Source organism: Netta rufina (assembly GCF_964035555.1).
Source record: "Netta rufina genome assembly, chromosome: 21".
In the NCBI taxonomy this organism is placed as follows: domain Eukaryota; kingdom Metazoa; phylum Chordata; class Aves; order Anseriformes; family Anatidae; genus Netta; species Netta rufina.
The window spans coordinates 1,852,917-1,865,107 of NC_140145.1; the positions used below are offsets into that span (position 1 = coordinate 1,852,917).

Below are 12,191 nucleotides of genomic sequence, written 5' to 3' on the forward strand. Positions count from 1 at the left end.
GCTGCAGTTAGGGACTGGGAATAAATAAGGGGGGTGGCAGACAAACCTGGAGTGGAAAGGTGCTGTGCACCATGACACATCTGCCTTCTGCATACAGCAAGCTGGGACTCGTGGCTGACCCCAGGAGAGCACCTCCACAGGAGGCCTCCTCGTAAGGGCCCCGCATTTCAGACACGCTGTCCACATTCCTATTTATTGCCAGCTCTTGCCATATTTACTGAGCAGGTAACTCCAGACCGGGTGCATGTCAGGCAGAGCACCTTGTCCCATGCTCCTGCCTCCATCTGTGCAAGCATAAACCAGCTTTACAGACATCTTTCAGTAAGGCAAAGCCCAACTTCCCTGGTCAAGTACGAAGCACGTAGTCAGCAGGGCACCACTGCACACCAAGGAACCATTTGCACCATTGTTCCAAAGCCATGTTTTTGCCCCCATTTAGGATTTGCTAACCCTGTAGGCAAGTCCTGGGCTGCTCACAACCTTACTATCACCCTGTGCTTCTAGTGTTGTGGAACTGCCAGGCTGTTAGGGTTTCAGGCACACGGTGGCACTGAGGAAGCAGTTTTCATCGCTGTGCAGTGATCTCGCACAGACGTGCCGAGCCCACACAGAATCTTCCCTCGCAGCACCCGTGTGGGCAGAGATGCTCATCTGTGGTATGGGGCGGCAGGAAGCCCAGTGGTCACAGCACAAATGTCCCCATCCACGTGGGTGGCACCTCACTGCATGTGCAGGGTGAGCCCTGTGGGGTGGCAGCCGGCACCAATGCTGCGGGAGGGCACAACCCCTCACCCCATGCCACTGGTGACAGTCCCTGTGTGGCTGCTCCTTCTGCCTGTGTGGGGCTGAGGCCTCCCAGTGCCACTGGGGACCCGGCCTCCCATGGGGACACCCATCCTGTACACCTCCCCAAAGGGTTCCTCTTGCACTTTTGACTTCCAACTTGCCTTTTTTTAATTATTATTTATTTTTTTAATTATTCTTCACGTTCACTGTGGTGTGTTTCACTTCCAGGAGGGAGAAGTAAACATGCAGGGCTCTGCCCTGGGACATGGGGCAAGGCCTGCACTTAGGTGACATCAGCCCCATGGGCAAGAGGTGGCCTCCCTGGCGCCACCCGATAGAAGGAAGCAGCTCTGAGGCATCTGCCAGCACCACCGGGTCTTACAAGTTTGATGGCCCCACAGGAGCCTTGCTGCAAAGGGGAGAGCAGCAGCTTTCCAGCTAAGCCAGGAGATGGCCACGCTTTGCTTGCTCATACACAAGATTGGAGCAAATGAAGAACACAGGCAAAACACGAAGCACCTAAAAGCAGCCCCTCTGTGCTATTTAGAGAACCTCGAGTTTAGCAAATGCCTAAAGCAGCCTGCCCCTGGTTGGGTGCTTGGGCTGGGCACCAGCACCAGGGTGGGCAGAGGAGCACTGCCCAGGGTCATCTCCCCAGCCTCAGAGCAAATGCAGCTCTTCCCTGCTGTAGGACCGTGCCCAAATGCTCTTACCTGGCTCCATCTCAGGTGCTTCAATGTCTCCATGCAGCTCCCAGCACGAGGGTACCTGTGTGGCTCAGGGTGTGCAGGGTCTTGGAATAAATGGCTGGAGCACACTGCATACAGCAAAGCTGAAAAATAACAGTCATGAAGCATGAAACGCTGCAGCGAGAGCAAACACCTCCCAGGTAGTTTTCCAGGCCAATGGTTACAACAAGCTCTCTCAATGTTTACACACAAATAATAATAATTAAAGAAAAAGCAACAGAACTCCATGTACTCCTAACAAGATTTAATAATAATAATAACAACAACAACAACAATAAAATCAGCCTCATTAGAAAACAGTAACACTTTCTGGGCACTGTTCCGCTATTTGGAGTCTCACAGAAGCCCCATGTTTTAACAAGATGTATTATAGGATGCTATTACATAGGTTAAGGTCCCAAGTATTTAGGGCAAAACTCCTTGCTACGCAAGAGGAGTTTCCTGTTCAAAGCCCAGCTGACTTCTTTCAAATAACAGTATTAGCATTATTGACTCGATTGTCTGTCTCATTGCAGCTTAATAGCAAAATTGCAGAGAAATGGATGAGCTTATTGCTTTCAGCAATTTCACGCACAAATTTTTAGCATGGGGGAGATTCATTAAAACATGTAAAGCAGCTAGTTTGGCTTTAAGGTTTTAAGCACTCTGATTTTTAAAGGCTTGAATGACAAATACTTTTTACCTGCCACCTTTTCCCGGGAAGGACTCATATGCTTTGGGGCCTTGATTTTATATGCAATTAAATCTCAAGTAACATTTTAACCAGCATTTTTTACTCCACCTTGCAACTCTGACCGCTGAATAATTCATGCACAGTTAATGACAAATCCCCCCTCCTTGCAGCAGGCCAGGCAGACGCTCTGTCACATCCCCTCACCCGCAGCAAAAGAAAATTGGTGCTAACCGGGATCAGCAAGGGCTCGGAGCAACATTTCCAGCTGCATTCCCAGCTCCAAGGCCGCATCTGTAGTGAGCCATGCTGGAGCGGGTAACAGCCACCGGGATGCAGCCCAGAAGCATTCTCCTTTCACAACATTGTTTTTTTTACATGCGCATCTCTGAAAAATCATGTTTTCCCTCACCAGCTATTGTCACTGATCACTTGCCTCCCAGCAGTCAAGAGATAGCAGCTGATTAATATCAAATCTCTGGGAGCTGTTAGATATCCATCAAAGGCCTGAAGAGTGTGTCTTTTGCCTATTGAAACAGTTTAACCACTGATGGGATTATAATTATCTTGCTATCAACTGCAACAAAGCAGCTCAGCAGGAGCTGTTACACTTAAACAGGGGAGGTCAACGAAATTATTCTAGTGGGAAAGTAAATGTGAGAGCGTGACCTTGCTCTATAGATTGCCTATAATTAATTGGGTTTATGATTTACAGTGGGGCCACGCTTTCCCCTGGTGGTGCCGGGCAGGCGGCGGGCTTAGCAGCCGGGTGGTCCCTCACTGCCTTGTCCCCTAGGGATGGTTCCTGGCTCCAGTGGTCATGGGTGAGTGAGGGGCAGCTGCTGATTTTGGGGCTAGGAAGCGTGACAGAGCCGCAGCTTGCCCTTTTCTGCACCAGGAGAAACAAAACACCTGGCTGCAGATGTCAAAAAGGTGAATGCAAATGGCAGGAAAAATTATCCCTCCAGCCTCCCCTTTGTGCCTAGGGCAGGCAGAAAGGCTCAGGCTTGCTGTTCAAGCAGGAAAACTCACCTTAGACGTGTGAAGACCATTTCTGACAGCGAGGATGGTGATGCCTGAGGAAGCGTTGAGGAAGCAGCAGTGGCTGCCCAGGACCAGGTGGGATAAACGTGGGCTGGGAAGGGGCCTGGGGACGGCCACCCTGCAGGGATGCAGGAGGTGCTTGGTGCCTCCCGGCCCAGCCCCACGCACTGGGGATGACCCACGGCACAGGTGGTGGTGACCCGGGGGCTGGGGCTGGGCACGGCAGGGCTGAGTCCTGAGGTCCCATGCTGGGTTGGGGCCTTCCTCAGGGCCAAAGACAGCTCTACCCCAGATATCTCCCCATCTCCTGATCACTGAACCCAAGACCTAGTCTCTCCATCTCCCTTTCCTGACTTTTCTCCCCTCCTTGTGCAGCTCCTGGTTTTCTCCCTTGGTGTGCCATGTGCTTATGGCCCCACTGCTGACTATTGTAGTACAGGGTGTCTGGATGGGAGGACCTGAACATTTCTGTTCTCATTCAGCTCATCAGAGGAAGCACAAAGGCTGGTAGAGTATTTGTGTGCTTTTACTGTATTTTCCCCTTATTCAAAACCACAGCCTGCAGCGAGCCCTTAGACCCACAGTTCTTAGTTCTTAGACCCACATCTGCCCGTAACCCCTTTCCTGGGCCATCCAGACCCTTGCAGTGAAGGACCACAGGTTTGCAGGATCTACTCACTGCCCACACCTTTTCATGGCAGGGGGGTCAAAAGGGCTGGAAAACACCACTTTGGCCATGCGATCACCACCCCACCTGTGTAAAAGCACCACAAAGCTGGCAGAGGCAGGATGGGTACCAGCTGCTGTAACTCGCTGTGCCGATGCCTATGTATGAGCAATAAAAGAAAAGATTTGGCATATAGGCGCCGTGATTAAAATTTAAAGACATAAAAAACACAGATTGACTCAGTTCCAACTCAAAAAGCAAACTTGGAGAGGAAAATGGGAGACGGGGAATCTAAGCAGTGAAACAATGATGTACCAAGATCAAAACAACAGGAGAGAGAACACGCATAAAGGGGAAGCAACAAGAGTAAAAAAGAAGAGATGAAACAGAAAAGAATAAGAAAGAGTGAAAAAAAAATCAGAAGGGGAAATAAGCAATCAAAAGAAATAGCAAAGGAAAGTGAGAGCAAATAAAAGAAAACACATGGAGAATAAATGAGCAAGCAAGGACAGAGATGGAGCAAACACCTGCTGAGAACAAAGAGAGGAATGCAAGGCCGCCCCAGCCACAAAAAGTAAAACAAGACAGCACTAAAGACAAAGGGAAAGCGGAACAAAAATAGCACCAAAGCAGAAAACATAGCAAGGGGCAACGCACCTTTGCACTGAAAGTCATCCCTCCCTCAGCCAGAGCTGCCCCTGCTTTACCCCCGAGGCTGTGGAGGCTCCTGCTTGGCCCCAGGAACCTGGCTGGGCAGGCGGGCACGGGGCAGGGCAGGGTTGGACCCAGCCAGTCCCCAAACGGACCCACTGCTGGCCAAGGCTGAGCCCAGCAGCAGAGCTGGTGGTGCCTCTGTGATAACGTAATTAAGGAGGTGTAAAAAACTCTGTGTGGCAGCTTTGAGAGAGAGGAGCAAGAAGCAAAGTGAGCGAAACAGCCCTGCAGGCAGCGAGGTTGGTGAAGGAGGAAGGCAGAGGAGCTCTGGGTGCCAGGGCAGAGGTTGCTGCAGCCCATGCTGAGGACAGGAACCTGGGGCAGAGACCCACCCACACTGCAGCTGGGAGGACCCCACACCACCTGGGTATGGCCTGAAGGAAGCTGCAGCCAGTTTTTGTTTCTCATCATCCTACTCCATTTTTATCCAGCATAAAAATTAAATCATTCTTCCCTGAGTCAAGTCTGTTTTGCCTGTGGCGGTCATTGCAGCGATCTCCCTGTCTTTATCTCCACCCACAAGCTCTTCTGTCTTATCTCCCCTCAGCCCTGCTGCAGAGAGGAGAGGGAGAGCAGCTGGGTGGGCGCCTCGCAGCCAGCCAAGGTGCCCCCCCAGCTCAGCATCCCTACAGCCTCAGGAAGCTCCTGCCTGTGCCACTGACCCACGGGGAAGCTCTGCTGCATCCCCGTGTGGGCACATGCCGCCAGGGAGCTTCCCTGGGATGAGGTCCCGAGCACAGTTTTGGGGCCCAGGGAAATAACCCCGCCTCCTCGGAGGGGGATCGCAAGGCTCAGAGGATGCTCACGGTTGCTGTTCTGCTCTCAAAATGCCAGAAGTTGTTACCAGTTTACTGCTGGGTGCCAATTCCGCAGCTCTGCACAGCAAATCACCTTGTCCCCACTCTGCTGTTATTTTCCTCCCGGCTGTGATTTCTGAAGAGCACAGTAAGAAATTAGTTCCTGCACGGGTTCTTGCCTAACTATGAAATACTTGCCTATAACAATAAAACCTAGAATTACAATAGCCAGGAAATACATTTGGAGAGCTATTACCCATCACGTCTCGTAGCCACCAGATGGGAATAAAATAAGAAACTCCTCCTCTGGAAGGCTCTGTGGCTTATACAATCTTTCTTCCTGCTATTTTGTCTTCTGCCAGAGGAAGAACACTTGACACAGTGGACTGGGATAGCTGTTCTAGGCAGCAATTCCTGCGTGCCTTCAGAATAAATATTGAGTACTTCAGGTGATATCAGAGCTAATGCCCAGTGTTATTTTCCCAAAGAACAGTGCTGCCTCCTGCTGAGCACACACGGCCTGCAGGTGTCTTTGGTACCTCCAAGTGTGACCCAAAGCACCTGAGCCAAAGTCTCAGCTGGGGCCCCTGAGAGCTGCACCCAGTGAGACATCGCTGGGTACTGATCACGGTGATCCCCAGGGGATGGGACATGTTAACCTGCTTGCTCTCACCAAAGTGTCCTGGGTAAGTAGAGACTGCTGAGCTTGGATTTCGAGCTTGTAATTTCTGCCGTCCCATTTTGTTTTAGTGTGGTGCTAGAAGGATGCCATTGCTGTTTCTAAGCAAAACGCTCAGCTGAGACCCTGGTCCCACCAACACTGACTTGGCTGCAAACCTGCATGACCTGAGCAGCTTCACAGGCCTCAATGTGATGCCTGGCTCCTGCCTGTAGGAAGAGTCAAAGCCATTAATAATATGGGACTTTTCTGATTTATATGCACAGTGGAACTGTTATATGATTCCAGGAATAACCTCCTCCAGAAACACAGGATCACCCCCACTAGGAGGCCTTGGCTTCTCAGTAAATACACAGAGGAGCTCAGTACCACACCTTTCTGTCACTTGGCTGATGGGGATTCAAGGGTTTATGTCCCTAAACATGGCACTCAATTTTTCCAATACTTAGGGACCATCTGCAGATAATTTTGGTTTACCACAACAGAGAACTCCCCTTAATGCTTCATCCTAACATCCTTAGAAAGCCAGCTGAGATTCCCAGTGGTCACATTTGCTTTCCCCACTCAACTTAAAGCAAGATAGTTTCTCATCTGCAAAGGTTGTGCAGATTTCAAAATGCCTGATTTCACCCTGCACAATGCTTAACTCTGTACCCATTAGCATGGATGAGTGCCCCAATAGCTCAGTGGCAAAGTAGAGAGGCTTTGCAATTGGGAATCCACAAGTTAAACCTTTGACTTTGAAATGACAGCAGTTTAACTTCATTTGAGGGATTAGAGGGAACTTCTTGCAAGTTTGGCTCTCCGCCCAACACAAAGGTCCTGCTAAGGGGATCTAAGGAGCAAAGGTTTGTGCTTGACTTCTATCTGGTGGAAGCCACATGGGATCATGCAGTTCTCTAGCCTGGGCCTTTTCTCCTAGAGAGCCTTGAGCATGCAAAATGCACCCAACACAAACACAGGTTTTGTACCATCCATCTCGAGTCATTCTTCAGGAGGGGTGATGGAGCTCTATTTAGCACGCTCTGCAGAAACAAGCTCAAGGCTGGAGGCCACACTTACCTGGACTCATGGTAACAGCCTGCTGTGTCCTCAGCTCAGGTGGGAGAGCTGCTGCTCTTATAACAAAAAATGCCTTTATTGTAGGGTGCACACACAGACATACCTCGCTGCTATGTGGGCATGTAACTACCTGTACCTTGCTGTCCTTATCTGGGAACCACATCACCAGCTGACCTGTGGTTTAGGACAATATGGATGCAAAAAGTGTGTCTAAGGAGTGCCCCAAGCTTCAGGTTACTTTTAGAAACATCCAGCCTGGGCACATTTGCAAGCGATGCTGTTTTACCACATAACATCTCTTTTCAGCTTCTTGAATGTAATTGCATTATCTTGGTGAGTGGCAGCCAGCACGGATGGTTGAAACGGAAGGTTAATCTGCATCGGCCATCTCTCTTGATTTCTCCTTCATTTCCATTTCTTTTTAAAATGGAAGTTCCATTAAAACAGCAGCACTTTTCTATTAAATAAGTAACAGAGAAGAATGACTGCCTCTGTATCTCATCAACAGTGAATCTTTTTAAAATCACTCAAGAGGCAAGGCTCAAATCATATATTTAATAAGAACCACTTCGATATCACTTTTTAAAGCAATTAACATATTATTAGAGATAAGCGCAAGATGCAACATTTAGATCCAGATTCCTAAGACAGATTTCTAAGGTTTAGGAGGGTGCAGACCTCAGGTCATTGCCTCAGCAATCATCTCTGCATGTCACAGACCAATGTAAGAACAGAACTTCACTTACACGGACACAGCAGATAAAATTCTCCATTTTAATCCTGATTTTACTCATGCCGCTGCTTTTCAGGCATTTTAAAGCACTCTATGTACAGCAGTGAGAAGAGTCAAACCACCTCAACAAGCTTTCTGCCCCAGCTGAGGTCCTGGAGCAGTGTTCATCTCCACCATCCCCTTCCTTTTAGGTATTCAGGCATTTCCTTTCTTTATGGTGCACGAAGGAAATGCATCTTTGAATTTTTTCATCAAAGAGCCCATCACCACTGCCATCACCATCACCAGGTGGGTTTGTGCCACCTAGAACAGGCTTACAAGAGCATGGACATCACCTCCAAGAAATGCCACCATGCAGCTGGAGATGCACCCCACTGCTGCCAGGGGCTGCCGGCTCTGGAGCAGAGCCACGCGGCTGTCCTGAAGTGACTTCAGCCAACGATCCGCTGTGTTTCATAGAGCCAAGCCCCCTGCCTGGTGGCTGAAGCCAGTCCTGCAAATTACAGTAGCTGAGGTGCAGCCACACATCACTTTCTGCTGATGGGGACAGATCCAACAGTTGAAGCAGATGGATGCCTGGGGGCGGTGACACCTTGTCCCACCACGATTAGATCTGACAAAGCCCATCTGCTGGCGCCCTGAGCACTGGCAGGACTAGAGCTCAGCCAAGAACCATGAATGATAACACAGGCAACATCCAAAGGCTTTTGGGTTGTTTTTTCCCAAAACACGCAGGCTTTTCCCAACACTAAACAATATGTGGCTCTCACTGATGACTGACAGCAAACTGATTGCTCAATTAAAGGGCATTTTACCATTTTGGCCATTAGCTGTGAAGTCTCAAATCCCACAGAGTTTCCTGGAGTCCACTTCATTAGCAAACTGCTTTTCTTAGAAGGCAGCAACAAATGCAAGGGGAAATACATCATGCATCTAAAGACATTGTGATCGTGTAGTTTTTGTAAGTGCTAAAATTTATTACACAAGAGATGATGCAACAGCGAGTAAGAGAGCAAAATTCTACATTGACTCCCTACTTTGCAATTCAGGACAACTAAGAGGTTTTACTTCATTAAGGAAGGCAAGGGAAAAAAATCAGAGACAACTCCAATGGATGAGGGAGTCTTGTCACGCGTAAGTGAACAATCAGTCCTATGTGATGCTCATTGCTGTAGAAGGAACAATGAAATATATCTGTTTCTGATCAATAAATTACTAAAACATCAGTTATAAACCTGCTGCATGGCATTGAAAATTAAAGTCATTAAACACCCAGGTAGCTTTATCCTGATGCAAATGGAAGACAGGCATGAGTGCTCTGCAGCAAACAACTCTGTGCACATCCCATCTTTGGGAACATATTTACATGTACATCGCATATATTAATATATTTTAGTGCACCCTAGCCAGAGGGCAACCAGAAAGAGTATTATTCTGTGAGAAGGACAGGAGATGGGCTGGCTTCCCCTCTCCACTGAGCAAAGCCTGCATCCACCCATTAGTCCAGCATCCATGTGAAACAACTTTGTGAGACGTTTCCCTTTTCCAGTTTCCAGTTAGCCAGACACCAGGACCCCAAACCAATGGTCTCCCACAGTGCCTGGGTAGATTTGGTAGCCAAGATTACCGTGGGTCAAAAAAAGCAGGTGAGATCACCCCATCATATTAAGAAGCCTCAAGTGACTCCAAGGTCAGGAATTTCAGCCAAGCTGCCATTTCTTGGTTCTTGCCCTCCCTCTCCCCTCCTTCCATCTCCATCACCCACAAAGGACTGCAGAAACATGCAGGGTTTGGGGTGGACCTTGGCCATAGCCACATGCTGACCAGGCCTCAGGACAGGTGTGCTCAAGCCTCAGGAAGAAAATTACACCGCTACAAAGGTAAAGAGACCACTGCTACTGATATCTTCATTCAGAGCAAGGATGCCTTAAGGACATGACCCATAGCCTCCATGGGAAGGAAGCCTGAGCAGGACTTTCTCTCATGGTGCTTGCCCTCAGCCTGTTGCACACATGAGGACACCCATCCCAAAAGCAGAAAAAAAAAGGGGGAGGGAGGGGGGTGTAGAGATAGAAAGGGATTCCCAAGGGGCTAGTGCCAGGCCAGCATCTCCACCAGGGGGGCAAGACAGACCTGCAGCTCTCCAGGTCCCCAGCTGGAGAACAGCTTGCTGTGCGTCTGACCGACCCCAAAACTGGCAGGCAGCCACCTGTGGGGAAAAATTTTGAGGTCTTTCCACAGGGTCACATGGGGTCATTCAGGGTCTCCATAAGCAGAGGGGCCGGGGCTGGTTTGGCAAACAGCATCACTTGGGCGATGGAGAGGGGACAACAGGAGGTCAGTATTTTCATTCGACAGGATTTTGTGAAATGACATCTGTGATTAAAGATTGGAAAGATCTGTGGGATCTACTGGGGCGTCTCTGAGAGCTTCGCTTCTCCCAGACTCAAGAAAAGGGCTGCTAAATGTAGGGGCAAGAAAGGAAAAAGAGAAAGAGAATCCAGTGAAACATCGCTTCATTCAAACGCAGCTTGTCTGGAGCTTGGCCACATTTTCCTCTCACAAGCAGGCAAGTTTTTATGCTTGCCATGCAGATATATGCAGGGTCTTTTGACTCTGACCATGGTGCAAACCTAGCTGGCCCTTTGGGAGAGCTTGGAGTCATCTGGGAAAACAACATTTCCCTGTCAGTAAAATGCTCACAAGACTGCATGAGCTTATTACACTTATTCCAGCAGAAATAAGTGGTACCTTTTAGAGTGCTTGCCAGAAGAAAATAGCAGTTCTGACCCAATTTCACACAGTTGGAATCAGCTGCGGGAGACTAATATACAATAAAAATAAAGACACAAATGCCCATTTCCCCCATGTCCTCTCCTAATAACATGAATAAAGCTCTGTTTTGATATTTTGTCCTTTCAAAAGGAGTCCAGTCAGATCAGTCCGAGTCAGCTGTGTTTCAGGTGAGACTCCTCAGAGTCTTCCACCTTTTACTTGATGAAATTTTTAATTGTCCACCTTTGTCCTGTGCAGCTGCGAAGAATCAGATCGATGCCAGCCATTCCTCTGTTCTCCACTTCCAAGCAGCGCCCTGTTCCCTTGTTCAAGATGGCACCATTCTAAAATTACAGACATGGAGAAAATAGTTAAAAAATTAAAGACACAGGACTGCCTGTGAAGCAAGCCAGGACCATGCACTGCAGGAGAGAGGCTGTGTCCTTGTGCGTGGCTGGAAAGTGCACAGCACTTAGTGGGGCAGTAATGCAATTCAAGCAATAACATAATTTCCAAAATAATCAATGGGATTGAACGGAGCAACCTTTATCACTGACAGCACTGATCCCTAACACAGCAGCAAACAAAAGACATCTGTAACCTTTAAATAGCATGACTGTATCCTGTGTGTTAGGAAGGTGTGACACTTCCATGGGCTGTATATGATTAACTCCCTGCTTTGGGACAGAAGTAGTGTGTTTTCATGTATTTCACCATAGGTTATCTGTAAGAAACAAAGAAATCTGGAAGTCATACACAGGGCAGGTTACATATACCTTAGTGATAGTAAAGGGAATTTCTACTGGAATTACTTGTCTGCTGACCCTGCCCCTGATCCCTCTTAACCCTTTGCATCTGTCCCAGGACGTGGCACCTGCTGTCACACACAGCATTTCATCTTCGTCCCCTGCTGTCCCATGCTGAAGACAACAGGCCACAGCCATGGCTTGGGAAAAGAGAGGGGCAGCATTAATGGCAGGCCCGTAACAAACCTGGATGAAATTCCACCGCTTATGGAGGCTGCTCTTGACCTTTTCGCAGTCGAGGAGCTGAGGGAAGCGGCTTTTCACGTTATCCACCAGGCAGCGGGTGTCGGGCAGAAGAGTCGTGGTCCCGAGGGCGCCGAGATGAAGGAACCCCTCCTTGGTGTAGCGTGCAAGCTGGGGGCAGGGACAGAGAGGAAAAAGACCATCAGTATCTTTGGAGTATCATTAAAAAGTGACGCAGGAGAGGACAACCAGGCAGAGCCCCAGGAAAAAACAGTGAGGATGGTGAACAGGGAAAGAACCAACAAGAGGGGAAAAAGAATATGCCTTTTTCCAGGCTTTTTCTCCTGATGTTGTTTATTTTGCAGATGCAGGTGAGGAGCCAGGGCACACAGAAAAGAAAAGAATAACTCCAAGACTCAAACCCATCACAGGGCAGCCTCTCCCAGGCCTGAACGCTCCGTGGGTTGGGGCAATACATGATTTCCCCTGGTTTTTGGCTGGAGCCAGCTGGCTCGGTGGGGCACGC

General features: G+C 48.9%; 1 protein-coding gene across 1 annotated transcript in view; it reads right to left on the reverse strand.

Moving 5' to 3' along the window:
* Positions 1-10,891: 10,891 nt before the first annotated feature.
* GALNT17 (polypeptide N-acetylgalactosaminyltransferase 17) overlaps positions 10,892-12,191 on the reverse strand; it is a gene marked incomplete at both ends in the record, with an annotated part of 224,636 nt that continues 223,336 nt past the window's right edge. Inside the window, 2 exons of the mRNA XM_084299577.1 lie at positions 10,892-11,020; positions 11,669-11,836. Coding sequence (XP_084155703.1) covers positions 10,892-11,020; positions 11,669-11,836 — 297 coding nt within the window. The remainder of the gene's footprint in view (positions 11,021-11,668; positions 11,837-12,191) is intronic.